The sequence below is a fragment of the Marmota marmota genome, unplaced genomic scaffold, assembly GCF_001458135.2.
Source record: "Marmota marmota marmota unplaced genomic scaffold, marMar, whole genome shotgun sequence".
NCBI classification, from domain to species: Eukaryota; Metazoa; Chordata; class Mammalia; order Rodentia; family Sciuridae; genus Marmota; species Marmota marmota.
This window is the reverse complement of record NW_025999990.1, coordinates 33,797,407-33,824,904: the sequence shown is the minus strand read 5'-3', so window position 1 is coordinate 33,824,904 and position 27,498 is coordinate 33,797,407. Positions and strand designations below refer to the sequence as shown.

Sequence of the window (27,498 nt, the reverse complement as noted above, 5' to 3'; positions counted from 1 at the left end):
ACTAGGTCTAAGTTGCTCAAGACATCCAAAAAGTTGCTAAGATTGGCTTTGAACTCGCTATTCTCCTGCCTCAGCCTCAGTGGCTGCCTCAAGAGACAGTGTTCAGATCCAAAGCTAGATTTCTTCCATTTGGTTTCTAAGATCAAATGAGATGTAAAACTCAGTTTTCTGTTTGTTAAAGGATTGAACTCTTAACTAAGAAAAGTGCCTGGCTTAAAGTGGGTTTTGATAAAGTGACAGGTACAGTGCTAATAAAGGTGTGGCTTCATCTTCCAGAGATTATATACAAATATAAAATATAAATATATAATATACATATATATATATATTTCAGAGATATTAGATACAAAATCATACAAAGTTTTCTTATATAATGATTAAAACTAAAAATGCAAGTACATTCACTCAATTAAAAGTTCTAAATCTCAAAAGGTAAGTTTCCATCCTGGAGTTGTGGAGGGAGAGGGAGAAAAAATATATGTGTGTGTGTATCTTTATATATCTAGGTAAATGGACTTTTAAGGCAAAAGAGGAAAAAAAAAAAAAGCATGACTAACTCCAATCCAGATATTTCAATGAACTTTCACTTGAGACAGCATGATAATTAGGAACTCCAGACTTTTGGCAGACAAGTTCATTTTCATGCTCTATTTCATTTCGTCTTGTGCATGTTGCTGAGGTAATTTTCAATTCAAGTTCATTTTTTTTTAAATGAAAATTTTCTGTCATAATATTGTGCTTTGTTTTTGACTTCCAACACGACCTAATCCTCTGATTTAGATGTTTTCTAGCTAAGGAGAATACTAACAAAGCACCTAACACACCTCAAAAGTTAAATATTAAATTCTCTCCATCTAAGAAAAGAAATTACTTTCAGTCTTCAAATGGCATATCAAGCAAGCCAATTTGTACACTCAGAGAAAAGAGTAAATTGTTTAGGCAAACTTTTCATTTTAGCAATTTTATATTTTTACCTCATTGGGCAATAATAGACTCTTCCTTCAAGAGTGACTATAGCCAACTAGACAAGAGCAGAATCCTGTTCATTATAGAAAGTACTATTTGTGATATAACTTTATATATGTATATATATATATATATAGAGAGAGAGAGAGAGAGAGAGAGAGAGAGAGAGAGAAGATGGACAGAATATTTTTATTTTATTTATTTTTTTTAAGTGGTGCTAAGGATCAAACCCAGTGCCTCAGACATGCTAGTAAAGTGCTTTACCACTAAGCCACAACCTCATCCTCTAAATTTCTATCTATCTATCTATCTATCTATCTACACACACACACACACTTTAGTCAAAGAATAATGGATAAATCCAATGTGTTTGAAGTTGAAAGTATAGTGTTTGGGACAAAAAAAGAAAACAATACTTTCTTTATAGGAAGGAATATAAATTACAGTCTGTTGGGTCAGAGTTCAGTTATAGATAACAGAATTTAACAAGCTAAAGAAGAGAGTTATCACAGGATATTAATTTGACTAGGTAATTCTAGGAAGGATTGAAGAAATTTTTCCAGTTTTAGCTGTCTCCCTCTCCCTCCACAACTCCAGGATGGAAACTTACGTTTTGAGATTTAGAACTTTTAAATATAACTTCAAAGCCACAAAGCAGAACTCAGCCACTTAGGAGCTTCCTCTCCTGTGATCAGGAACCAAAAGCCACACTGCTTCTTTCATAGTCTAGAAACCACTCTGACCAGGATGCTACTTGATTTTTTCTTTGTTTATTAATAGTTTTGGGTTTTTTGGTTTGGTTTGGTTTGGTACTGTGGATTGAACCCAGAGATGTTTAACCACTTTTAATTTTTTATTTTATTTTATTTCATTATATTTAGAGACAGGGTCTGTTTAAGTTGCATAGGGCCTCGATAATTGCTAAGGCTGACCTTGAACTTGTGGTCCTCCTGCCTCAACCTCCTGAATCAGGAAAATGGCAATTCTTAACAGAAGTTTTCTTTAATAACAAATTTAAGGAAAAGTATTTTGTGATCCAAATGAGCATTTATTGGTCCAAATTTTCCCTGATTATTAGAAATCTCTGACGAGCTAAATTAAATCTCTAAGGCTGAGATCCAGAAATATGTATTGATAAAATTCTCAGTTGATCTAATTACTTGTCTAAATTTTGCAAAATAGTTGATTTGTGAATATAGCATACACAAGGATTGGTATTTTTTAAAATGACAAATTATAATAAAAATTAGAAACCTTAATTGAAATCATAAATAAGGTTTAGATCTACTTGAGTATTTTTTTGATCAGAGCTTTTTCTTTCTTTCAAATTTCAACAGCTTTGAGGGCACTTTTCAAATATTTAGTCCATAGATGATGAAAGATTATCTTGTCAGTTTGGTTTGTATACATCATACGACACCAAACTTGATTTCAAATTGTGAACATTGAGCACCTATTTGATGCAAAACTTGGTGAAGAGGGTGGAGAAATTTGGAGCTCCAGGATTTATATCACAGTGTAGGAATAAGGTGAGGAATGCCCACCAGAAAAGAAATCACCGTAGATGGCTGGTATTAAGAGAATCCCTTCTTGGTTTTAGGCAATGTGCTAGACACAAGAGGGGTGTTATGAAAAGGCCAGACACGCCCTGCCCTCGAGAGATTTATAGTCTTGCAAAGGATACAATAAGGAAATGGCTAGCTTCCCAATGGGTAATGAGTGACAAGAAGAGTCCTGATAAAGAAACACACAGTACCATGGAGCCTACCATCCAACCCAATGCTGGGCATCCCATCCAAGATCTGAGGATAATTATGAATTAGTGAAATGATACGGAGAAAAAGAGAAGATGTGGTATGTTGAGAGAAGAACAAAGGCAAAGGCCTACAGACAAGAGTGTATGGTCCTCTGGAGGAGCTAGGAAAGCCTGTCACTGCTTTAACATACAATATGAAGCAGATGAATTCATATGAGATGAGACTTTGGTCTTCAAGCCCACAGAAGAAGCCAGAAAACACTTGCCAAGTGAGTGTTTGTAGGGAGGTGTTCCAATTGTTCAGAAAATGAAAAGGTGTTTTGTGTTTTGTTTTTGGTTGAGATAAAGGGGAAAAAGAACAAAGGGTAAGCTGGAGGTGTGGCTGAGAGCTGGAGAGCATGCTTAGCAGACAGAAGGCCCTGGCTTTGGTCCCCAACACAACCAAGGAAGGAAGAAAAGAAAGAGAATTTGACTAAATGAGTACAGTTTAGCCAAGTGAAAACCAATGAGGTAAGGAGGCATTCAGGCCTTGGTCTGCTGTCATCAGACAAGCAGAGAAGCCAGAAATCACCCAGCAGAGTGGAGGGAGATACAGCCTGTCAGGAGTGGAGGGCTGTGAAACAGCAAAAGGATTAAGAAGACATTTGGTTGTCAGTGCCTGAGGATGCTCTAGTCCTCTGTTCCCAAAGTTTAGGGGTACCAAACCTACAATCTGCAGAACCTTCAAGAAGCATTGGCCACTTGTGAATACTTTTCCTCTCTAAAATGCTAGTAACACCCACATTGAAAACAGTGATAAGCAAATATAAATAGTAAGGGTTCTAATTTGGGATTCATCTTACTTTCTCTAGGTTCCCTTTTTTTTGGGGGGGGGGACCAGGGATTGAATCCAGGGGCACTTAGCCACTGAGTTACATCTCCAGCCCTTTTTTTATATTTAGAGACAGGGTCTCTCTGAGTTGCTTAGGGCCTTGCTAAGTTGCTGAGGCTGGCTTTGAACTCACCATCCTGTTGCCTCAGCCTCCCAAGCCACTGGGATTACAGGCAAGCGTCACTGTGCTGGGCACTAGGTTCCCTTTTTAAAATGGATATACTTTTGTGGTTGATTAAGCCTTTATATGTTCATTCACTCCAGAAAAAGTATTGAGCATCTATTCTGGGACAAACAGTATGTGAATTATTCTCATCAAACAGTTGCTGCCTGACTGGGGACTGAAAGGGTAAATGTGAATGTAGATGAGAGATGAGACAGTTCAGATTTTCTCACTTCTAAAACACTTCCCTCCTACTGCTCTTTCAAGTCCCCTGCAATGTAAACTTAAAAGAAATAATAATAATAATTAGGGGCTGGGATTGTGGCTCAGAGGTAGAGCACTCACTTGCCTAGCATGCGTGAGGCACTGGGTTCGATCCTTAGCACCACATAAATATAAAATAAAGACATTTATTTTTAAAAAAATATTTTTAAAAAACAATTATATCATTTTTGTACCCATTGTTTTATCTTAATGATCTATTCTTCAAAAACCCAAAAGTCCTCATTAAGACATTAGACAAGGGACCTAGCCCAAACACTGCTAATCATCTCTTCTTGGCTTTGAACTCACCATCCCTGCCAATGCCTCCTTCCTTTGCTTCCTCAATTTTGGGGGTTTCTTTCATCCCTAGGAACCCAATAGCAGTTCTCACCCTGTTTTTTCTGGGCAAGCACAGTGGAGAGATGTGCAGTAGAGGGACAGAGGAGATATATCACTGGAAGGTGGGAGGCCTGAAAGACATTGGTGGCAACCTCGGGAATGAGAGGGTACTGCCTGCAGGTCATGTGCATTCACATAGGTGAATGTCCGACAAGCTCCTCAGTAGCCTGCTGTGCATCACTGAGCCTCTCTGCCAGCCAACTGGTGTCTAGTGTCTCTTCCCTACCCAAAGGATTTCCCCGGCACCTAAGCTTATTGTTTCTGCAATCTATCCTCTGAAAATCGCATCCTTCTAACCACTCACTCTTAAAACTTTAGCTCCCTCTGGCTCATTCTTCTATTATCCATGTGCAAGACATTGCCAAGTTTTCCCCCACGAAGACTCTGCCTCCACCCATCTAACTCATTGCCACTAACCTGGTGCTGGTCCTCATTACATCCCCCCTGGGTTTTTGTGTTTTGGTTTTTGTTTCTGGGGAAGAAACCCTGGGGCCCTTGATCACTGAGACATATCCCCAGCCCTATTTTGTTGTTGTTGTTGGTTTTTATCCCCCCTCTTCACCCTGTGGGAGTTGATTTTAGTCTTTGAACCATCTTCTGCCTTTCATGCTGCACCATAGTTAATGTCGAAAAATCTTTCAGAGGTGCTTGTGACAAATTCCCTATTCAGAAGCTGGCAATGATTCACCACCACCACCCCCTCCTATAAGATGAGCGACAATCCTTAGCACAACTTGTCCTTCTGTTCTGCTTGCCACTGTTGTATCGTCTAGGTGCCTAACTGCTCTCTTGTTCTTTGTCCTTGCATCTCCATGTTCCAGTGCATGCTGCCTCTGATCTGTGTGTTTTCTTTCCTTCATCTGCACAGGCAGATTCAAGGCCAAGTTCATTGCCACCTTCTCCCTACCAGCAGAAAGTAATTTCTGCCTTGTCTGAGCTCCCCAGAACTATTTTTGTATCTGTTGTCAACACAGTTAAGGTTTTCCACCTCTGTGTAGAGGTGTGGCCTCTTACCCATTTGCTTTCTGAAGTTCAGTTACCTGCAGTCGGCTGTGATCCAAAAATATTAAATGAAAAATTCCAAATATGAACAATTTCTAAGTGTTAAATAACTTTTATTATGGCATATTGTTGTGATTATTTCATCATTATCATTAATTGTTACTCTCTTGCTGTGCCTAATTTGTAAATTAAAACTTTATTGTCATTATGTATACTTAGGAAAAAAGCTTAGTACATATACAGTTCCATACTGTCCAATGTTTCAGGCATCCACTGGGAGTCTTGGGTATCCCTCTTGGTTAAGGGAGGACTTTCCTACTAAACTGTAAACTTCTTTAGAGCAGGATCTTTGTAACATTTATCTGTAAACTAACTATATGTCCTAGACACAGAGATAGTCTTTAAAAACATGAGCTAAAGTACCTTTCTATGTTTGAAAAACTGGGAGATCTGAATTTCACTTGTTTGGAAGAAATACTTAATGCTCGGAGAGGTAGATTGGTAAATTTTTGACTTTCATACATTCAGCAATGACTAACTATGCTTCTACTATATGCCCAATAATCTATGTCTATATAAACTGCCAATCCTCTGCCACAATTAGGGAACTTACAGTGAGGGAAGAAGAGTGTAAGAAAGAAAACTTGACATTGTTTTGAGCATCCCCTGTGTGCCAGGCACTGGATTTAGTGAATGTTAACAGTGAGTGAAGTTGAATAGTTTGACACCAAATGCCTGTCTGTCAATACAGAGCTGTCACCTGACGTCCCATCATAGCAGTTTTATAGTTAATTGTCAATAAATTCGGGCCTTTTGGTACTAGAATATTAATTTCATTGCAAGCTCGAATCATTCTATGAAAGAAAAACAGAAGAAATGTAAATCCATATCTACCTAACTCTATAGATAGATAGAGTCCTGGAAAACTATTTGGGAATTACCCAGATGCTCTGAAGTCCTTGATTTTCCACTCTTCTATTTTGATAGTCTGCTCTTTTTAAGCCAATTGAAAATGCCTATTTTCCACTTTAGTCCTTGGAGTCTTGTTGGTTAATTTCTGGTGTTTCCTAGAGTTTGCCTTCTGACAGACGAGCGCCATCTAATGGTGATAAAGGGCAATCTGAAGTTTGGGAGTTTTTTAAACTTCTTAGTGGGGGGAAAAATTCTGTTTTTCTTCATTTTATTTTTTAGTATAATTTTCATGAACACATTGCAGCAAAATAAAATAAAAACAGCCCATGGTATCTGAGTATCAATTTATGTGAAATGTACTTTTCAGATTTACTTATATTTTGCCTGATTCTAAAAAGCGTTTGTGGCTGTTAAAGAAAATGTATACCAAAAAAAGGGAAATGTATTTCAAAAATGATAAATGCTTAGGATCCATAAAACGTGAATTAGAAGAAAAGATAAAAAGGGAAAAGACCGTTTAAAACAATCCTATAGCAGTTGATTAATGTTTCTTAAATAGAAGCTCTTCTTGTGATGGTAGTAGCTGCCAGTTCCTGAATTTTCTGGTTTAGAATATGTCTTTTCACACATCTCAGTGTTGAAGGGCTCATTTTCCAGTTTCTGTATTACCCAGGATCTCTTCTTCCTCAATTTCCCTTGCTAGTCTGATTTTACACACAGGATTTCCTGGAGAGACCAATAACATCAGTATTACCAGGAAACTTGTTAGAAATACACATTTCTGGACCCCACCCCAAACCTGCTGAGCCAGAAACCCTGGGGTGGGACCCAGCAGTCTGGGTGGTAACAAGGTGACCCAATGCCACTCAAATGTGAGAATCACTCCTAACCTTTCCATTAGAAGAAAATCAGTAGAAAATATTAAATATCAAAAGATCTACTTTTGACTATTTGTTAGCAACTTCTGTCTTTTTTTAAAAGATGATGTAGAAGCCAAGGGAATCGACACTGAGTAATAATGTTGACTTTTCTGCGCCTTTAGTTGATCTGTCTACACCAAGGAAAATAGTAGGAGCTGTCCGTGATTACACAAAACTTTACTGGAAATAAAAATGCACAGCATGATCTGACAAGCCAGGTGTAGCACAGTCTTGCTAAAACCATGTTTAAAATTCTGAGTCAATAAAATGACAACAAAGAAAATGTCTTCCTCTTTGGAGTTAACCTCAGTATGACTCACCTAAAATCACATTTGTTACCTCAAGGTGAACATCTGAAGAACAGGGGAAAGATGATGATAAATTATATACTTTGCTAGTTAGATATAAAATATTTGCTATCCAAAGTTCAGATTCAGAGTTCATGAATTAAAAAGTAGAGCTCAAAGTTCTGCTTTTCTTGCTCGTTGAGATACGTTAAATTCACAACTCTGAAAAATACAATGATAGACTTAAATCGGCTGTTGAGTGAGACTGCTATAGGAATATATAAATGTCTGTGTCATTTATCGTTGTGCATTTAAGCTGGGATTTTCAAAACAAGTTGTGCTGTTTATTCATAAAATAAGAAATTTTATAAAGACTATTTTTTTTCCCACCCACCCACTCCCTTAAAAAAAATAAGAGGAGAAAAGTTCAGTAGCTGAAATTTGAATATAAAGCTGGTCCAACAGATTCATCAGAGTAATCATTGATCTACCCTGACTGCACTGGACCACTTGAATTTTGGGGGATGTGTAAGTTGCTATGACTACAGAGATCCTGCCAAAACGTGCCAAAAACTTTGTGGCTACAGAGCTATGAAGGGCTAGATCTCTAGTCTATCAGTACAAACAGACAAATCAGGCTCTATGACCAGAGGACATAAACAAGTAGCATCCATTGCCTTTATCTCATTTTATTTTCTTTATATTGCTTCAGCCAAAGTTGAAATCATTCTAAGAATGGAGGTAGGACTGAGGATGTAGCTCAGTGGTAGATTGCCTAGCAGGGGTGAGGCCCTGGGTCTAACCCATACTACTGCTCTGGAAGAAACAAAGAATGCACGGGTTGGGGGTGAGCCAAGGACCCCCAAGGTGGTATCTTATTTGACCTTCTCTACAGCAAAAGAGAAAAACAAAGAATTTTAAAACATTCTGCCTGAAGTCATATCTGGTTGAATGGAAATAAGCCATAATAATGCCTTAAAATCCAAAGAGAACTTTAACCTACTTTGTATCCCTCTACATCTCATCTGTACTAAATAGGATATGTATTCATCAGAGATATTAAAGTTTAAGGGGTCACCTTATCTTGGAATCATGGGCCCACAGAAGGACGCTTTAAGATCGTCTGTTTTATACCAAGGACTTCAGAAAGAGAATCTGAGCCAGGATCAGCTGTCATCTAATGAGTCAGGAGTCCTCTTAGATTCTGCTTGTGAAACTCATCAAAGTGACTTCAGAACAGGACAACATTTCTAAAGTGCTGACCTGGAGAACAAAGAGCACATTGATTGATTGTGTTTTGCAGTGATATTGCACCTTCCTTCATGCCTCTGCCAAAAAAAAAAGTTTTTTCTGACCAGCTGCCAGAAAGACCAGTTTCTACAAGATGCACAGGATCCGGTGGTAAAAACTTTAAAGAGAGAGGGAGAAAGGAGAAGCCTTATAAAATGGGGAATCTTTTGAAAGCTTTTAATCTAAAAACATGTTTTTAGATACAGGCACTAAAAGCTTACTTTTCCTCTGTAGGTATATCCCATATGACATTTTTCTGTCACCAAGTTGTGAGAGAAAAAAGTCACAGAGTTCATGGTTGGGAGAAAAAATAACATTCCATCTCGTCCAGCCTCCCTTTCAATGCAGGCAACCCTTTTACAACATTGGAGTGGGACGATCACTCAGTCTTAGAGAGGGCTGGGCCAGGGCTGTGTGGCTAGAGATCTTGCCTAGCATGCACTGGGCTCCATCCCCCCTCAGCAAACAACAACTTACAGAGAGGAGATGTTAAAAAGTAGTGCCAGGGACTGGGTGGAGAACAGAAAGTAGAGAGCATCTGCGTGGCTGTTCACATTCCCTGCAATATGTGACCAGTTGGGAAATAAACAGCATCACGATGTCTAACTGTCAGACCCAGGTTACTGTGGTAGTTTCCAATCAGAGAAGCTTGATCAAGCTTTCTTAACCTCAGCACTTTGCAGCGCCATTTGGAGCATTGTTGGGGGGCAGGGCTGTCCTGTGCATTTGAGGTCATTGAGCAGCATCTCTGGTTTCAACCCACTGGTAGCACTTGTCTCCCCTCCACCCACTGTTTTGACAATGCACAATGTCTCCAGACATAACCTCGTGTCCACAGTGGTGGGGGGAAGAAGAGGGACCAGCAGGGCATAATCACCCTCAGTTTTGAACTACTTGTTGAAATAAAAAAAAAAAAAAAAAAAAAAAAAAAAAAACAACGTATCCTGTGAGATTCAGGATCCAAATGGTTTACTATAGAAAGAAGTAGCTAAGTCATTATTTCCTCAGTCAGAAAACATAGTTTTAAAACTGACAAAACATTAGTGTAACTCTCATGGATTTTTTTTCATACAAGTGTGGAGCAAATGTTTGAGTTCTGAGTTCCTCATGCCTTATTAAGTGTGTGAAAATAGGCTACTGCAGTAGGAGTCACTAAAATGCAAATACAAGAACCATTTACCTAGACTCCAAGACACTCTCAATTTTCAGGTGCACATCCATTTTTAACTTTTTAGTGAAACATACATACAGAAAAGTGCACATAGGAAAACATGTGCTGTATCCTCAACGAACTGAAAACGTCCTGTCACCAGTAACCACATTGAAACAGATTGCCAGCACCCGTTGGCCTTCTGGTACTCCCTTCAGATTCTGCCCACCCCCATGGGTGGCCAGTGTCTTGATTTCCAATGGCATAAATTAGCCTTGTCTGCTTTACACTGGCTTCTTAGATATACACCCACTTGACAGAGATCTTCTTGCATCCCATTTCCTTAACGAAAACTCACTGACCTCTCCCCCATTTTTACCTCCAGCTGAAACCTGGTTCTAAGGGCCATACTCATTACTGATAGGCTATTTACACAGAATGTAAAAACAGCTCTTGCCTCCCGTAACATTCCTCCCTTAATGCCATCCCTCTGTCCATCCTTACTGATGCCGCCCCATTTTTTCTCATCTCTGGAAGCTTCACTTACTCAATAGGAAGTCAAAATTCTAAGGGTCATCTTGACTCCCTTTCCCTCAGGCAATCCATCCACAGTTCTGTTGCATTTGCCTTCAAAGTATACATAGAAAGTCTCTACTTCCTACCAATCTTTACTGCAACCCCCAGGGTTCAAACTAGGGTTGTCTGTTGCCTGGACTACTGCAGCGACTATGGCATGGTCTCCATGCATTTGTTCTTGTCTCCTTGTGGTTCATTCTCCATACAACAGCTGGAAAGAGCTTTTCCAAACTTGAGTTCTGTCATTCTAAGCTGAGAAGCTCTCTATGAATAAAATCCAAAGTCTTCTTCATGACCAGGATCTGACTTTTCCCTCTAACATCACCTTCACAGAGACACTCCCCTCCATCAAACCAACCGTGACCGCACCAAAGCCATTCCAACCACTGGGCCTGGTAATCCTTTTGCAGGACTTTCCCTGATGCTCCCTCATTGTAGTCAGGTTTCACTAGGCGGAAGCAGTGCCTTCTGAGAGTCTGCCCACACTTCTAAATCACTCTACCATCCTGACCCTGTTTTGATTTTCTTTTTGGCTCTTACACAGCCCACTTTTGTCTGTATATAAGAATGTAAGAATCTAATGGAGTAAGAACATTCTTTTACTTAGCATATTTTAGAGGCTCAGAAAATTGAGGATATGAATAAGGCCAAATTTCAGAAATGTTAACATATAAGACTTAGAACTGAGGAAATGCCATCATAAATTCTATTTACTGAGTCTCTGTCACTACAGTAGTTAAACTTGATATGATATTTCTTTAATTGCACAGTAACCCTGCAAAATGGGTGTGTCCTTAGTTGCTTTCAAATGCAAATAAGAAAACCTAATCCAAAGTAGGCTAAACAAAAAGAATATCACACAAGAAGTTTAATATAATATAAAGAGAATTTAATATCACATAGAGATAGGGTGGCTCTCTAGGTTTGATCAACTCTAACTCAGTAATATCACTATTTCAATTTAGCTGATCTACCATTTTGTTAGCTTTCCCTTCTTGGTCACAGGATGGCGATAACCATTCCACATGCCACATCCTTGCTCAGCCATCTCCTGGGTGCTTAAAAAGGGAAACTGTGTGAATACTTCTCTTCCTATCTTCGAGGAGAGTCTTTTGCAGATCCCTCATTGACCCAATTCTCTTACACGTTTCTGTCTAAACCAACCACTGTCAGAGCAACCATGTTCTGTCACGCACCAGTCATTACTCATGAACCAGGCAGGGTCTACCTGACACCTGAACAAAATGGGGTTCTGCAACACTGAAGATAAGAAGAAATGGCAGTTAGCTAGACCATCAAAAACATCTGCCACCGTATGTATCCTGTATTCTCATGTTATTCTCAGCAACTCATCTGGCAAAAAATAAGATTAGAACCTAGGTGTGACTGTTTCCAAAGCCACGCATTTTCCATTAGATAATACCGCTTCTCAAAAATAATTAAAGCAGAATGTGTGATAGTAATAACAAAGGTAAGAAAATCTCTTACCTTTACTGATCTTCCCTAGAAAAGTGGCTGAGGAGGCTGGAAACCATGTTGTAATGTATATTGGGCTTTTAAATGTCATTCTCCAATTTCAGAAGCCAGGACTCCCTGGGGAAAAAAAAAAATAGCTGATTCTTAGGCAGGAATGAAGAAAACACATGAGGAACCTGGATCATCTAGTTCTGGAAAGTGAAGAAGCACTCAAACCCAAAAGATGGGGACTTGTCAGGGGCATGGAATCCAACCTGTGAGATATTTCAGTGGCCAAAGCTAGAACTATTTAAAGAACAGAATAAATAAAATAGTATTGACTTGTAACCCACAGAATAAAATAAATATATGAATCCAAACAGATATAAATGATTGAATAAATAGGAAGGGGAAAAAAAAGACAAATGCTTTTTACCAGAGAATTACCAATATGTGTAGATGGCCTCCATCTGAGAAGGAACTGACATGCAGATGGGAAAAGACAAACAAGACTGAGAAAACCCAAATCAAGGACACATTCCAATGAATTAACACATAAGTGAAAGGTGGGGACCTGAATGCAATAAATACAGACAGTTATTTCAATTTGGAATGATGGTCAGAGAGGGGTGTGGGTCAGTAGATTATATGTTAGCGGAAATAAGAGAGGGATCTGCTTTAGAATAAGAAAGACCTAATTGTGCTTGGTTAGCCAGTGGGAAATGAAGATGAAAGGTCAGTGGAAGGACCAGTTTCATGATAAATGTGGTAGAGCAAGAGTTGAGAGCAAAGCACACAAATGCTGGTTAACCTTGGAAAGGAGCCAGGACACCTCTCCTTGGGGAAAGAGGGAAGGAGAAGCTGACTAAAGATACAGTGTCCATCAAATTAAATATGGGACCATTGTGTAAAAGCAAGTGGGTACAGAAGTGTGGTCCAGGTGATCGGGTGGGGTTCTGAGGTTTGGAATGCTATGACAGGATACAATAAGAGGGAGACAAAGCCAAGGAGACTACATAATTTGTATTCTGGACACACTGTGGATGGACGGATGCTAACAGATGGTTGCCTGCACAATAAATATCAGCTTGTACTCTCCTGGGCAAACTGTAAACACCCTAGAAAGAGCCACCACCTTTATAGCTACTCTAATTCATGTGAGGATTCCTTTGGGTCACCACAGCCTTCTCTTAGCAGTGTTGCCCGGGACAGTATGAGAATAGTAGAGAGCCAGAAACAATGTGAGGCAAGAATGTCAAAGACTCAAGAAAATGAAGACTCCTGCCTATCATTCACATCTTTACAATTGCCGTCTGCTGGTCTGCATGATGGAAATGCTCTCCATCTGCCCCGTCCAAATGATAGCCATTAGCCTGTGTGGCTATTAAGCCACAGAACTGCAATTTTGAATAATTTCAGTTTAAATATAAATGGCCACATGCTGCTACCAGATTAGTGCTCATTTCGATGAAGCCAGGAGACAATGACGCCTGCAGGCAATTAACCCAGATTAAAAAGAAATGACAGCAAAATTCAGAAGCAGGATAGGAGTTTATGGGGCAGTTTGGAAAGAAACAACTGTATTTAGAATAGTACAATGCTGTGATGATGAAATCCAAATTGTAATATTACTTTCGAAGAATTAAAGAAAGCAGTTGGTGGAGTGTTGAAAAATGGAGAAGTCAACCCGGCCAGGGGTGTGTATGTGCCCTAGGGGGTACTTGGGAGGCTCACCTCATCCTGAAGGGCTTGAGGAAAAGTAAGTGGATCCCAGAGAAGATGAAAACCAGGGTGAGAAGAAAAGAACCAAGGTATGGCTAAAATTTCACAAGGCCGATTATTTTGTTTGTTTTTGAAGATTCCAGGCATTTTCTGGAATGGGCAGTGTGGCTCAAGGAGAAGGCAGATTCCTTCCTCTGGCCCTCGTCATTGAGGAAGGGCAAAGGGAAGATTCAATGTCATTTCATTTTGACTAAGGATGGAATGGTGGTTAGACTTCTGTTTTCATGTCTATAATTTTATTTTACAGATCTGCTTTAACTTTGGAAATGGACTTCACTTTGAGGTAAGGAACCAAGGGGTTATTTCTATCTCTGGGACTCAGAGGCTTTACTTCATATCGGACAGTTTGGCTGTGTTGTACTAGATTAAAACCCATGCTGCCTTACACATGGCTGTTCTCAAACAAATAAGTGCCAATCAGTGCTGGGGAATATAGATCGTTTTATAGGGAAGGACCTTTATCCACGTGTGCATACATGCACAACTGTGTTCTCAGAAAAGATATACTTTATGCTGTTAACAATGGATATTCTGTGAAAAATGAGTGAAAAGATAGAAGGAAATTTGATATTTTTTGCATCATAAGTTTTTTAAAAAATTTTTATTTATTCTTATTAGTTATGTATGATAGCAGAATGCATTTCAATTCATATTACACAAATAGAGCACAATTTTTCATGTCTCTGGTTGAACACAAAGCAGAGTCACACCATTCGTGTCTTCATATATGTATTTAGGGTAATGATGTCCATCTCATTCCACCATCTTTCCTACCCCTGTGCCACCCTCCTTTCCCCTCCCTTCCCTTTGTCCTGTCTAAAGTTCCTCTATTCCTCCCATGCCCCCCCATCCCCATTATGAATCAGCATCCTATATCTGAGAAGACATTTAGCATTTGGTTTTTTGGGGATTAGCTAACTTCAATTAACATTGTGTTCTCCAGCTCCATCCATTTACCTGCAAATGCCATGATTTTAATCTCTTTTAATGCTGAGTAATATTTCATTGTGTATATATACCACATTTTCTTCATCCATTCATCTACTGAAGGGTGTTTAGGTTGGATCCACAATTTAGCTATTGTGAATTGTGCTGCTATAAACATTGATGTGTCTGTGTCCCTGTGTCCCTGTTTTTAAGTCCTTTGGGTATAAACCAAGGAGTGGGATACCTGGGTCAAATGGTGGTTCTATTCCCAGTTTCCCAAGGAATCTCCATACTGCTTTCCATATTGGCTGCACCAATTTGCAGTCCCGCCAGCAATGTAAGAGTATGCACTTTTCCTCAATCCTCACCAATACTTATTGTTGTTTATATTCTGAATAGCTGCCATTCTGACTGGAGTGAGATGAGATCTTAGAGTAGTTTTGATTTATATTTCTCTAATTGCTAGAGATGTTGAGCATTTTTTCATATATTTGTTGACTGATTGTATATCATATTCTGAGAAGTGTCTGTTCCTTGGCCCATTTATTGATTGGATTATTTGTTTGTTTTTTTGGTGTTAAGATTTTTGAGTGCTTTATATATCCTAGAGATTAGTGCTCTATCTGATGTGCGTGTGGTAAAAATTTGCTCCCATTCTGTAGGCTCTCTATTCACTTCACTGATTGTTTCTTTTGCTGAGAAGCTTTTGAGTTAGAATCCATCCCATTTCTTGATTCTTGTGCTATAGGAGTCTTATTAAGGAAGTCAGGGCTTCATCCGACATAATGGAGATTTGGGCCTACTTTATCTTCTGTTAGGTTCAGGGTGTCTGATTTAATTCCTATATCCTTGATCCACTTTGAGTTGAGTTTTGTGAAGGGTGTGAGATAGAGGTTTAATTTCATTTTGTTGCATATGGATTTCCAGTTTTCCCAGCACCATTTGTTGAAGAGGCTATCCTTTCTCCAAAGTATGTTTTAGGCACCTGTGTTTAATATAAGATAACTGTAATTATGTGGGGTTTGTCTCTGTGTCCTCTATTCTGTACCATTGGTCTACAAGTCTATTTTGGTGCCAATACCATGCTGATTTTTGTTACTATTGCTCTATAGTATAGTTTAAGGTCTGGTATAGTGATGCCACCTGCTTCACTCTTCTTGCTAAGGATTGCTTTAGCTATTCTGGGTCTCTTATTTTTCCAGATGAATTTCATAACTGCTTTTTCTATTTCTATGAGGAATGTCATTGGGATTTTTATTGGAATTGCATTAAATCTGTGTAATGCTTTTGGTAATATGGTCATTGCAACAATATTAACTCTGCCTATTCAACAGCAAGGTAGATATTTCCATCTTCTAAGGTCTTTTTTAATTTCTTTCTTTAGCGTTCTATAGTTTTCATTCTAGAGTCTTTCACTTCTTTCATTAAGTTGATTCCCCAATTTTTTTTTTTTTGAGGCTATTATAAATGGGGTAGTTTTCCTTGTTTCCCTTTCTGAGGTTTTATCACTGATATACAGAAATCCTTTTGATTTGTGGGTTTTGATTTTATATCCTGCTACCTTGCCAAATTCATTCACTAGTTCTAGAAGTTTTCTGTTGAAATATTTTGGGTCTTCTAGGTATAGAATCATATCGTTGGCAAATAGTGCTAATTTGAGTTCTTCTTTTCCTATCTGTATCCCTTTAATTTCTTTTTGTCTTTCTAATTCCTCTGGCTAGAGTTTCAAGAACTATGTTAAATAGAAATGGTGAAAGAGGACATCCCTGTCTTGTTCCAGTTTTTAGAGGGAATGCTTTCTGGTTTTCTCCATTTAGGATGATGCTGGCCTGGGGCTTAGCATAGATAGCATTTACAATGTTGAGATAAGTACCTATTATCCCTAGTTTTCTAGTGTTTTGGACATGAAGGGGTACTGTATTTTGTTGAATGCTTTTTCTGCATCTATTGAGATGATCATATGATTCTTATCATTAAGTCTATTGATGTGATGAATTACATTTATTGATTTCCATATGTTGAACCAACCTTGCATCCCTGTCATGAACTTGATCATACTTGATTGTGGTGCACTATCTTTTTGATATGTTTTTGTATTCAACTTGCCAGAATTTTGTTGAGAATTTTTGACAGACCAATATCTCTAATGAACATAGATGCATCAAAAGTTTTAACATAATTTATAATTCTTTATATATAATTTATATTTGTTTAAATTAAGAAAAAGGTTTTCAAATGAAAGCAAATAAAAATCAATTATAACCAGTGTATTTTGAAACAACAAAAAAAAAAATACATGTTTAGGTACAGCAACAAACTTAGTAAATGGTAAAATAATCCTAGTGTAATAATCATTTCTGATCTTAAGATAGTAGGTCTTCTGTATTAAACTTTTCCTTCATAAAATACATACTTACCTATAAAACCCTAGTGAAAATTTATATAATAGTTTTCTACCTAAAGTTATAAAAACAAGAGACAGGAGATGTATTCCTTTACACATTCCTGATAACAAATTCATTAACTGGCAGTTGTACCAGTTTTGTTCACATATATATCAACAGTTTACAAACATTTTGTCTTAAAGCATGATAGTAATTTATTTTTAATTCATAAGCCATCAAGGAAAAGTGAAATTTCATTTTTAGCTAATAAGAAAAATTATTGGACATGGTCTGTTATTCTCACTTGTCAATTTGTAAGGTGAGGCCATTAATTTATTCTTCAGGCCTTTTGAATTGGATACTCTGGGATATCTTCTTCCCTCCTCCTCCTCCTCCTCCTCCTCCTCCTCCTCACAACTCTCTGCTTTATAGGCTTGGAGATAATCTCTTGACCACCTATAGAGATTATTAGAATATGTACATTCCTCTTTAAAAAATGAAGCTTGGTAAGAAATGTAAAACATACCTTAAAATTTGCACTACTTTTAAGCTTTAGTAAAGTATAGAATTTCACACAAATGCTCGATGATATGTAATAATATTTTGGCAATATTTTATTATTGTAGGCCTTAAACACCAGAAGCAAAAATCAGCTGCTTCCTAAACATACTCACCTAGTACGGCAAAAGCGGGCCTGGATCACCGCCCCTGTGGCTCTGAGGGAAGGAGAGGATCTGTCCAAAAAGAATCCAATTGCCAAGGTATCTTCTAAAGAGGAACATGAAACACACACCTATGAATAAAACTGTGGTGGAAGAGGATTTTTATGTCCGCTTTAAAATTTAAGGATGATTATGTAATTACTAAATTTCTTAATATTCAGAATATATTTGAAAATTAGCAGAGCTTAAAAAAAGAGAGAAAATTAGCAGAGCTGACTTTTAGCAGCAAGTACCAACTTTGAGATCTTCTTTCTCTTTCTGAAAGATGCAACATCATTGGCAAAAAATATCTATCACTTTAAGTTTTGATTCAACTAGGAGTTGAGACATCTGGCAGTAATTTAATTGTAACTTAACACAGCATTACAATCCTCCAAAGAGGGTATTATGGTAAAAAGTAGTTTATGATAGTTGTGGATAGAACTGAGGTCTGAGAGGGAGGGTGACTGTACATCCTGATTCGTGCCTGTCGTCCTAGCTTAATAAGTAGTAGCTCCCTCTTTACTCTCAAATGGTCCAATTTTTAAAATCAATTATGTGATAATCCTCCTACAAATGTACCTCATAGTTAGCTGTACAAACTTAAACCCTTGTTGTTTTGCTCCCCTAAAGCTGCTCTCCTAAAGTTCTACCCATTTATGTAAAAGGCACCATAATTCCATGCAGTTTTTAAAGGCTGATATGTAGCAAGTATTATCACTTCTACCCAAAAAGTATATCCAAACTCTGCGCTCTTCTCTTCAACTCCATTCCCATAGTCTGAGGCTTTGTTATCTCCATCCCTCGTAACAAAAAGTGTTCCCATCTTGTCTTGCTGCTCTGACTCTTGCCAAGCCCTTCCACACAGCCCATGCTCCAGAATTTGGCCAGAGCAAACCTTTGAAAAGACAAAGCATGTTCACCTCCTTGATGAGACCTTTAAGTGATTTCCCAGGGCAATGGAAAAAATAACCCTCTTGCCCCCATATGATTGACTGCTTCGCCTAGGCCACCTCTCTGTCCCCAGTTCCAATCACTTCCCATTCCCTACTCTGCTACATCCTCTTAAAGTAACCACAAGCTCATTCCAGTCCCCGACTCTGCAAGGCTGTTCACTCTGCCTGGAATCTGATCCCCACAGATAATCTGCAAGATTAGCATATATCAGGCATTCTCTACACAGTGTCACCTCCTTCTGCCCTCACCCACTTTTTCTCTGTCCTCTTAACCTGTATCAGATTGGCTTATGGCATATTTCACTGCTGAATCAACATTGCTTGTTTCATCGTCTGTCTCCTTCAGTACAGTGTAAGCTCCACGAAGGCTTGGCTTAGTCCTTAGAGCGCCCAAGTCCTGCCTGTGCCCTGACCAACGCCTGTGTGCAGTAGGTGCTCAGTAAGCATTCATGTGAATGTATACGTTCAAATCCAGGTTTTACCTTCATCTTTCCAATCTCATAAAGATCATATGTGAAGAGCTTTTTCAAGAGAAACTATGACTATGAAATAGAAGATAAAGTTTCCTGTCTTCTAACAACATTTTTTTAAATATAAAAGAATATAAAAGCCCCCCGCCTTTATATATATATATATATATATATATATATATATATATATATATATATATATACTGGGGATTGAACCCAGGGGCACTGTACCGCTGAATTATTTCCCAGTCCTTTTAAAATTTTTTATTTTGAGATAGGATCTCACTAATTTACTAAGGCTGTCCTCAAACTTGCTATCCTCCTGCCCCTCAGCCTTCTTAGTCACTGGATTACAGGCATAACCCACCAAGCTTTGCTTAAAATCTGGAGAGTTTCAAGTATGGCTCAACATAACAGTACATATACAAGCAACTTAGTTTTTTGTTTTATTTTGGCTTGCTTTTTTTTCTCAGTAATTCATACAATCTTTCAGTAGATTTTCCTAAAATGAGGAAGAACATCATGGCAGAAGAGTGTGGTACAGGAAAGCAACTCAGAATATCATACCTGAAAGCAAAAGAGAGCCCCACTCAACAAGGACAAAATATATACCCCAAAGGCATGCCCCCAGTGACCTGCCTCCTCTGGCCACATTCTACCTGCCTATAGTTACCACCCAGTTAATATCTGTCAGGGAATTAATGCACTGATTTGGTTAAAAAGTTTCACAACCCAATCATTTCATCTCTAAATTTTCTTACATTGTCTCACATATGAGCTTTTGGGGAAAACCTCATACATAAACCATAACACGTACATATATATATATGCAATAAACTCTTAGTTGCATACATACATGTATACAAACCAACAATTCTGTCCACACGATTTTTGTTTTATTTTTAACCCAGGTAGGATTATATAGTACATACAAGTAGTCTGCAAAGACATAGAATATCCTTATAAATACTATAATGTAAATTTAAATGCACATACATAAGTGTATCTGTATATTGTGTATGGGCATGCATTTGGCAAAAGGACAGGCAGAAGCTCAGTGAAAAATGATCATGTGACTGCTCTAGATTTACCATCGCACTCCAGGAGCTGAGCTGCTGTAGCAGGAGGTTGGAGGACCCATCCGCTATCTTTTGGTTTCTCACAGCTAAAACCCCAACAACCCCAGTGCATTGTTGGGAAGCCTAAGGGAAGAAAGACTAACTAATCCTGAAGTTTCATAATAGTGAACTGGCCAGGCAGGCAGATGGTGGTGATGACTTTAGTGGTATGTGAAGGGAGAAAATGAGGAACCATTAGGGGACCACAGAGAAGCATTTAAAGATACAAATGATATTGCCTTGTAGAGGATCTCAAGATGGTAACTACAGAATATCTAGCAGATTAGAAACATGATGTGCTGAGGCATTCTAAGTAGGGAAGCACTTGATGGTTTTCATCCCTCTTGGGAATGATTTTCAGATAATCAAATAGATTAATGAGGGTGATTTTGACTCTGCGATTTTTACCATATGTGCCAAATTTAAAATCTATCTCCTCCCCCTGCAAGATGCACACAGCTATGTCTTAATTTCACAATCACCCTAAAAAAGGAAACACTCAGATGTTTTCCAGTTAAAGGATAAGAAAACTGAGGCACAGGGAGGTTAAGTAGCTAACTCAGTGTCACATAACTCAGCTGCAGCCGAGATAGAATCAGAACCCAGGTTCCCTGATGCTAGTGCCATGTCCCTCCTTTCAGTGTCTTGACAACTTCAAACAGAAATTGTGCACTAATTTACAATGTAAACTACAAAGAATTTAACTTGAGACACTCATCTCTTATTTTCATGTTAGATCCATTCTGATATTGCAGAAGAAAGAGGACTAAAAATTACTTACAAATACACTGGAAAAGGGATCACAGAGCCACCATTTGGTATATTTGTCTTTAATCCAAGCACTGGAGAACTGAATGTTACTAGCATTCTTGATCGAGAAGAAACACCATATTTTCTGGTATGTAGAACAATTTTATTGGTAGTATTTTTTTTTTTTTTGGTAATACTTATGATTTAATTTTTGATGCTATAGCAACCCAATTACGTTAGTTAATTTTATTATTTATGTCACGATTTCAGCTAATGGGTTATGCTTTGGATGAAAAAGGAAACAATCTTGAGAAACCTTTAGAACTACGGATTAAGGTTCTTGATATCAATGACAATGAGCCAGTGTTCACACAGGAAGTCTTCCTGGGGTCCGTTGAAGAGTTGAGTGCAGCAAGTAAGAGTCTATTATTTTTCATGAGTGCCATTTAATTTCCATTGTGTAAATAAACACTAAATCCCATACTGTAACAGAAGTTGAGTGTTCTTACCCACAGGATAAATAAAAATGAACCTGTGGCTCTCAGTTCCGAAAGGCTTTTCTTATGATAAATTCAAAGGACTTTAAACTTATCTTTTTTACCCTGGGAAAAGATGGTAGACTGATGTGACAGGTGAGGTCTCCATAGCAACTACTCAAGTCTGCCCTTTGGAAGGAAAGCAGCCAGAGATACTATGTAAACAAATGGGGGTGGCTCTATTCCAGTGAAACTTTGCATATAAAAACAGGTATCTGTCTGGCTTTGGGCCTCTGGATGGAGCTGCTGACTTCTGACATATTATTTTTACTGTAAGTTTTCTTGACAACATTTTTCAATGAAGTACTCTATAGAAAACTCCAAGGAAAGATTTCTCTTTGATCAAAATAAAAAGAATAATTATACTTCTCCTGAGATGTTTGTATCCTGATAAACAACAGGATCAAGTGGCTGCTCATGCTTCTTTTTCTGTATTAGCTAATAAGCACATATGAGGCCCTCTAAGAGCATTGTGCAGGAAATTACCCAATCTTAGCCTTGCTCTCATCTTGTTTTCCTTCTCCTCTATTCTACTCATGCTTATTTCCTCATTCAAGTAAATTTTTGATTGTGGTAAACTGTGCTTTCTTTTCTTTTTTTTTTTTTTGAGCAAGGATTGAACTCAAAGGCACTTAACCACTCAGCCACATCCATTTTTAGAGACAGAGACAGGCTCTCACTAAGTTGCTTAGTGCCTCGCTAAGTTGCTGAGATCCCTTTGAACTTGGGATTCTTATACCTCCACCTCCCAGTCACTGGGATTACAGGAATGCACCATCACACCTGGCTTAAACTGTGGTTTTGACAAATACCTGAAATTCTTTTAGAAACAAACTGAAATTAAAAATAATATAATGTCACACGTAAGTGGACTTACCCTGGTCATCTTGATTTCTAATGCTAGATACACTTGTGATGAAAATCACCGCAATAGATGCAGATGAGCCCAATACCATGAATTCTAAGGTTTCCTACAGAATCGTGTCTCAGGAGCCTGCATATCCTCCAGTGTTCTACCTAAATAAAGATACGGGAGAGATTTATACAACCAGTATTACATTGGACAGAGAGGTAAATTAAACTTTCATGTTGTTCATCTTTTAAACTTCTTATTATCCTTTCCAGTTGCTCCTCTCTGTGTTTCTTTGAATTTTCTTAGTTCGTTCAATATTCCTAGGTCATAGGATAACTAAGAATCATCCTTTTTTAGGGATACACTGCCCATTCTGGTAGACATTAGCTATATGAGTCTCTTGAGCATTTGAAATGTGACTAGTCCAAATTGAGATGTGCTGTATGCCTATTGAGATATATTTCTTAAAAGCACCAGATGTGGAGGACTTCACATTAAAATATATGTATATAAAATACCAGCTTAATTTTTTAATGTTTGAGTTTATGTTGAAATGATAATTTCATAAAGACAACACCATTCCAGTACCGCTCCAGTTAGAAATCCATTTCCTAGAGTCCTGACAGCATTCCCAGTTGGCGGGTTCTCTAATGAACTGTAGGGATCAAGGTGGTGAGGGCAAGGGGCTGGAGACAGGAGTCCTGGCTAGGGAATAAAAATCCTTATAAAGGAGAAAATTATTTTTAAATCCCAAATTAAAGAGAAATTTGAGTAGTTTACCTAGACTGTCCTCTCAACAACTTTTCATTCTTTTAATTTCTAACTCAAAATTTTAAATTAAAGGGGAAAATAAAAGAATTTTCAGATGCTACGTGCACAAAGATCCTAATATATAAGAATAAAATGTTGGTGAATACTGTTTTGTCTTCAAATATAAATCATCATCCAAGTGTATGGTATTGTACTTGGAAAATTAACTTTGCTCAGATGGGAAGGATTGTTGCCAACTTGCCATCCGGATCTTTGTAAAATTTAAGAATCTGATCACTCCTAACATTCTGCTCTACACCTGTTCTCATAAAACTAGAGAGGAAAAGTATTACTCTGAATTAGTGGTGTGATTTGTAATAAGCTACCGTTTCTGAGGTGTGGAAAGTTTAGCCAAGATTAAAAGCCATAATTTATTGGGTATTAACCATGGCCAGGTAATATCCTAAGCCCTTTATATGGATTAACTCATTTAATCCATATGGAAACCTCTGAGGCAGATCCAGTTATTATCCCCATAAGAAAACTGAGAATCATAGGGATTAAGTTTGTGTCCAGCACAGCTAGTAAATGACAAAGCCAGAATTAGAGGCCAGGTGGCTCATCAAGAGCCCCAACTGTCCTTCATTCACTGAGTGGTTCTGCCCCACGTAGGACCTCTGTGTACTGGCAGTGGCTGCCAAACTTCTTAAATCCAGCCACACAGAATGTAGCTACAGTAAGGGGACCACACACGGAAGAGAAGGTTCCTTTTTGAATGACAGTCATTCTCTAGGACACAGTCTCTAAGAATCCTATTCCTGAGGAAGTCAGGATAAAGATCACCAAGTTTTGTCCTCACTGGTTAAGTTTTTCTTGGGACTAGGTTCTTCTGGGTTACCTTTTAGCTAAGAATGATGTGTATAGGGTAGGAAACAAAACATTTCATACAATCCCACCACGTCTTCCATTGCAGAATGAACTGTATTTTGAACAGCGTCCCTTTAGTATAGACTGGTTTAAGAACAGAGTCTTCTGAGAATACCACCAATGGCAATATTTAAGAATTTGACAGTAACTCTGCTAGTCCTCTTCTGCCCTTTCTCAAAAGCTCTTGACTACAAATAAATAACATAGAAACAACAGATCATGAAACTTATTTATGAGTAAAGTATACTATGGTTCGTTTCCCAATGGTGATGTGAACTAAAACCAGAAGGGAAGATTGGGAACAATTCATTTTCACCCCTGTTGCATATCTTTTATTTCTCTGCAGGAACACAGCAGCTACTCTTTGACAGTAGAAGCAAGAGATGGCAATGGACAAATAACAGACAAACCAGTCAAACAAGCTCAAGTTCAGATTCGTATTTTGGATGTCAATGACAATATCCCTGTAACGGAAAATGAAATGGTAACTTATTTTTATAATAAATGTACCTATTTATTCATATTTTGGCCCTAACTAAAATATATATATCAACTTGTTTGTATTATATCAGAATAAAAATCACATGTTCTTATTTTGCAGTACGAAGGAACGATTGAAGAAAATCAAGTCAATGTAGAAGTCATGCGCATAAAAGTGACCGATGCAGATGAAATAGGTTCTGATAATTGGTTAGCAAATTTTACGTTTGCATCAGGAAACGAAGGGGGTTATTTCCACATAGAAACTGATGCCCAGACCAATGAAGGCATTGTGACCCTTATTAAGGTAAGTCATGAGTGTTCAAAACTAGGGTGGAACAAGTTGCTGCAGGAGAGAATCTAGCATATTTTGAGCTCCAAGCACAAATACTTTACATGCACAGCCAGCACCACATTTGTTTAAGATAGTGGCCATACCAGCTTGCCCAAGTTGTGTGGTCAGCAAGTATTTGCACTACAGTTCATTTTTAGATCAGGGGACTCTGATCCTAGCCAGACAGCATGAGACCAGCGTCATCACTGCCTAGACCACTTCCTGTCATTCCCACACCATGACCTTGTGCCTCTGCTGAGTATCCCTTCACTTACCACCTCTCAGTCTATTTATCTAACAGTAGAGTCAACCCTCACTAATAAGATCCAAAAATAGAAGCTATGATAACTTGACACTTAAGTGTGACGAAGAAACACCTCGTAAAGCTACATGCCAACAGTGATGATTCCTGGGTGTCATTATCACAAATCCTAACTGGGTGGGACTCAGCATCTTGCCTTTTAAACAAAAATCTACTTGTATTCTTAATATTAATACTGCGGGGGCTACATTTTGGAACAAATCTCTTGTGCATTGAATCAATGAAGAAAAATTGAATCCAATCATTAAGCGTATGTAGGGTCTTACACATTTAGTTCTTATAGCTCCCACTTTTTAAACAAAAATTACAAGATGGATGTAACAAAATAAGCAAGGAACAATATTAATGTACTTGTAAGTGGTTTATGATAGAATTGCCTTGCCAGATTTTAAAATGAAATGCAAAACTGCAGCTTTAAAAATATTATTTCATTAAGTTATAGGCAGACAATAATTGATTCCAGAAGTTTCTAAATTTTTATAAAAATCAATATATGACAGTCTAGGTAAAATCTAACAGTGGGAAAATCAATAATAGAGTAGAAAATAATTGATATTCATAGTAGAAAATAATTGATATTCATAGTAATAATTATGAGCCCCACTAATCAGTAGACTAATGTATGCATTTAAATTACCTCTTTAAAAGCAGAAGACAATTGAATACATTTCCTCATTTTTAAAAGGAAGACACATTTTATGATTATGGAAGAAATAATCATCAGAGATAAAAATTCACCTGCTTATGTGAAAATAGTGTAATTTTTAGTTATCAATTATAGGTTCAACTATGCCTGATGTTTGAGATAAAGTCAACAACATACACAGAAGCAATCATATACTGGTGAATGATGGGGGTGCTGGAAATATTCTCAACCCACTCTTCCAAGGGGAGTGTGGATGAAAAGTAGTAAAATCAGCATTACAATGAAAGCAACAGTTGGAGAGAATTACAAATTTGTTATCTCAGCTATATTAAGTAGTTGCTTCCAGGGGCTGGGGTTATGGCTTGGTGGTAGAGCACTTGCCTCACAAATGTGAGGCACTGGGTTTGATCCTCAGCACCACATAAAAATAAATAAAGATTTTTTTTTAAAATAGTTGCTTACAAATTATAAAGGCAGTAATCAGATTCCATCAAAAAGAAATGAGATTAAGAAGATACACAGAGGACTGGGATTGTGGCTCAGGGGTAGAGTGCTTGCCTAGCATGTGTGAGGCACTGGGTTTGATTCTCAGCACTGCATATAAATAAAAGAATAAAATAAAGATCCATTAACAACTAAAAGAAAAGTAAAAAAAAAAAGAAGATGCACAGAAATATGCATTTGAAAAGGTACCCAATATCATTAACCATTATGAAAAATGCGAGTTAAAACTATAAGAGATAGGGCTGGGGTTGTGGCTTAGTGGTAGAGTGTTCACCTAACACGTGCAAGGCGCTGGGTTCAATCCTCAGCACCACATAAAAATAAATTTAAAAATAAAGGTATTTTAAAAATAAATAAATAAGGGGGAAGGAAGATGGCGGCGAGGGGAGTGCATTGCCCCTGTGTGCTGCTTCACTGTGTGGGAGTATGACAAGTCAGGACGGCTAAAGGATATCTTGTTAGGAATTTCCAGCAATAGTGGGGTGCTCCGGAACCTGGAGGAAGGATTTCCATCGCACGAGGATCGGCTACGGGGACTCAAACGCGAGAGGTTTGTCGCACGGAGGGTAACACTGCTTATTCAGCAAACCGCCCCGCGGCTAGAGTCTGCAGCGCGCGCTGGGAAACGAGGAGATAGCGACGCAGGGATACAGCACTGCAGTTTCTGCCAGCCGTGCAAGCACCGTACTCAGGGCTGAATTCTGGGTTCGAGATGGGGGAAGGAAGCGGTCCATCTCGGTTCTCCACACCGGTCAGACCACAGAGGAGGCCAGCAGCCACCATGTTGGAAAGCTGACGTCACCATACCTGTTTTCGACTGACGGCAGCTCATTCAGCCATAGAACAGGTAATTTCAGGCTGCAATTCGCCTGCGGCTTGCAGACAGATTGCTAGGGTTCAGTGCCTGGGTGCTTCTTAGAACCTGATCTTATCGGAGCAAACACCGAGCGCGGGGCAGCCGAGTTCCGGCTCCCGGAACCGTCCCGGAACTGCCCTGGCCCAGGGCCGCGGAGCCTGCGGAGGCTGCTTCTTGGACCCTGCTCCTAT

At 38.4% G+C, this 27,498-nt stretch overlaps 1 protein-coding gene across 1 annotated transcript in view; it reads left to right on the top strand.

Annotated features, from left to right (window-relative positions):
• Dsg2 (desmoglein 2) overlaps positions 1-27,498 on the top strand; it is a 55,381-nt gene that overhangs the window by 1,171 nt on the left and 26,712 nt on the right. Inside the window, exons 2-8 of the mRNA XM_015482456.2 lie at positions 14,041-14,076; positions 17,731-17,865; positions 21,086-21,247; positions 21,370-21,514; positions 22,540-22,706; positions 24,512-24,649; positions 24,767-24,952. Coding sequence (XP_015337942.1) covers positions 14,041-14,076; positions 17,731-17,865; positions 21,086-21,247; positions 21,370-21,514; positions 22,540-22,706; positions 24,512-24,649; positions 24,767-24,952 — 969 coding nt within the window. The remainder of the gene's footprint in view (positions 1-14,040; positions 14,077-17,730; positions 17,866-21,085; positions 21,248-21,369; positions 21,515-22,539; positions 22,707-24,511; positions 24,650-24,766; positions 24,953-27,498) is intronic.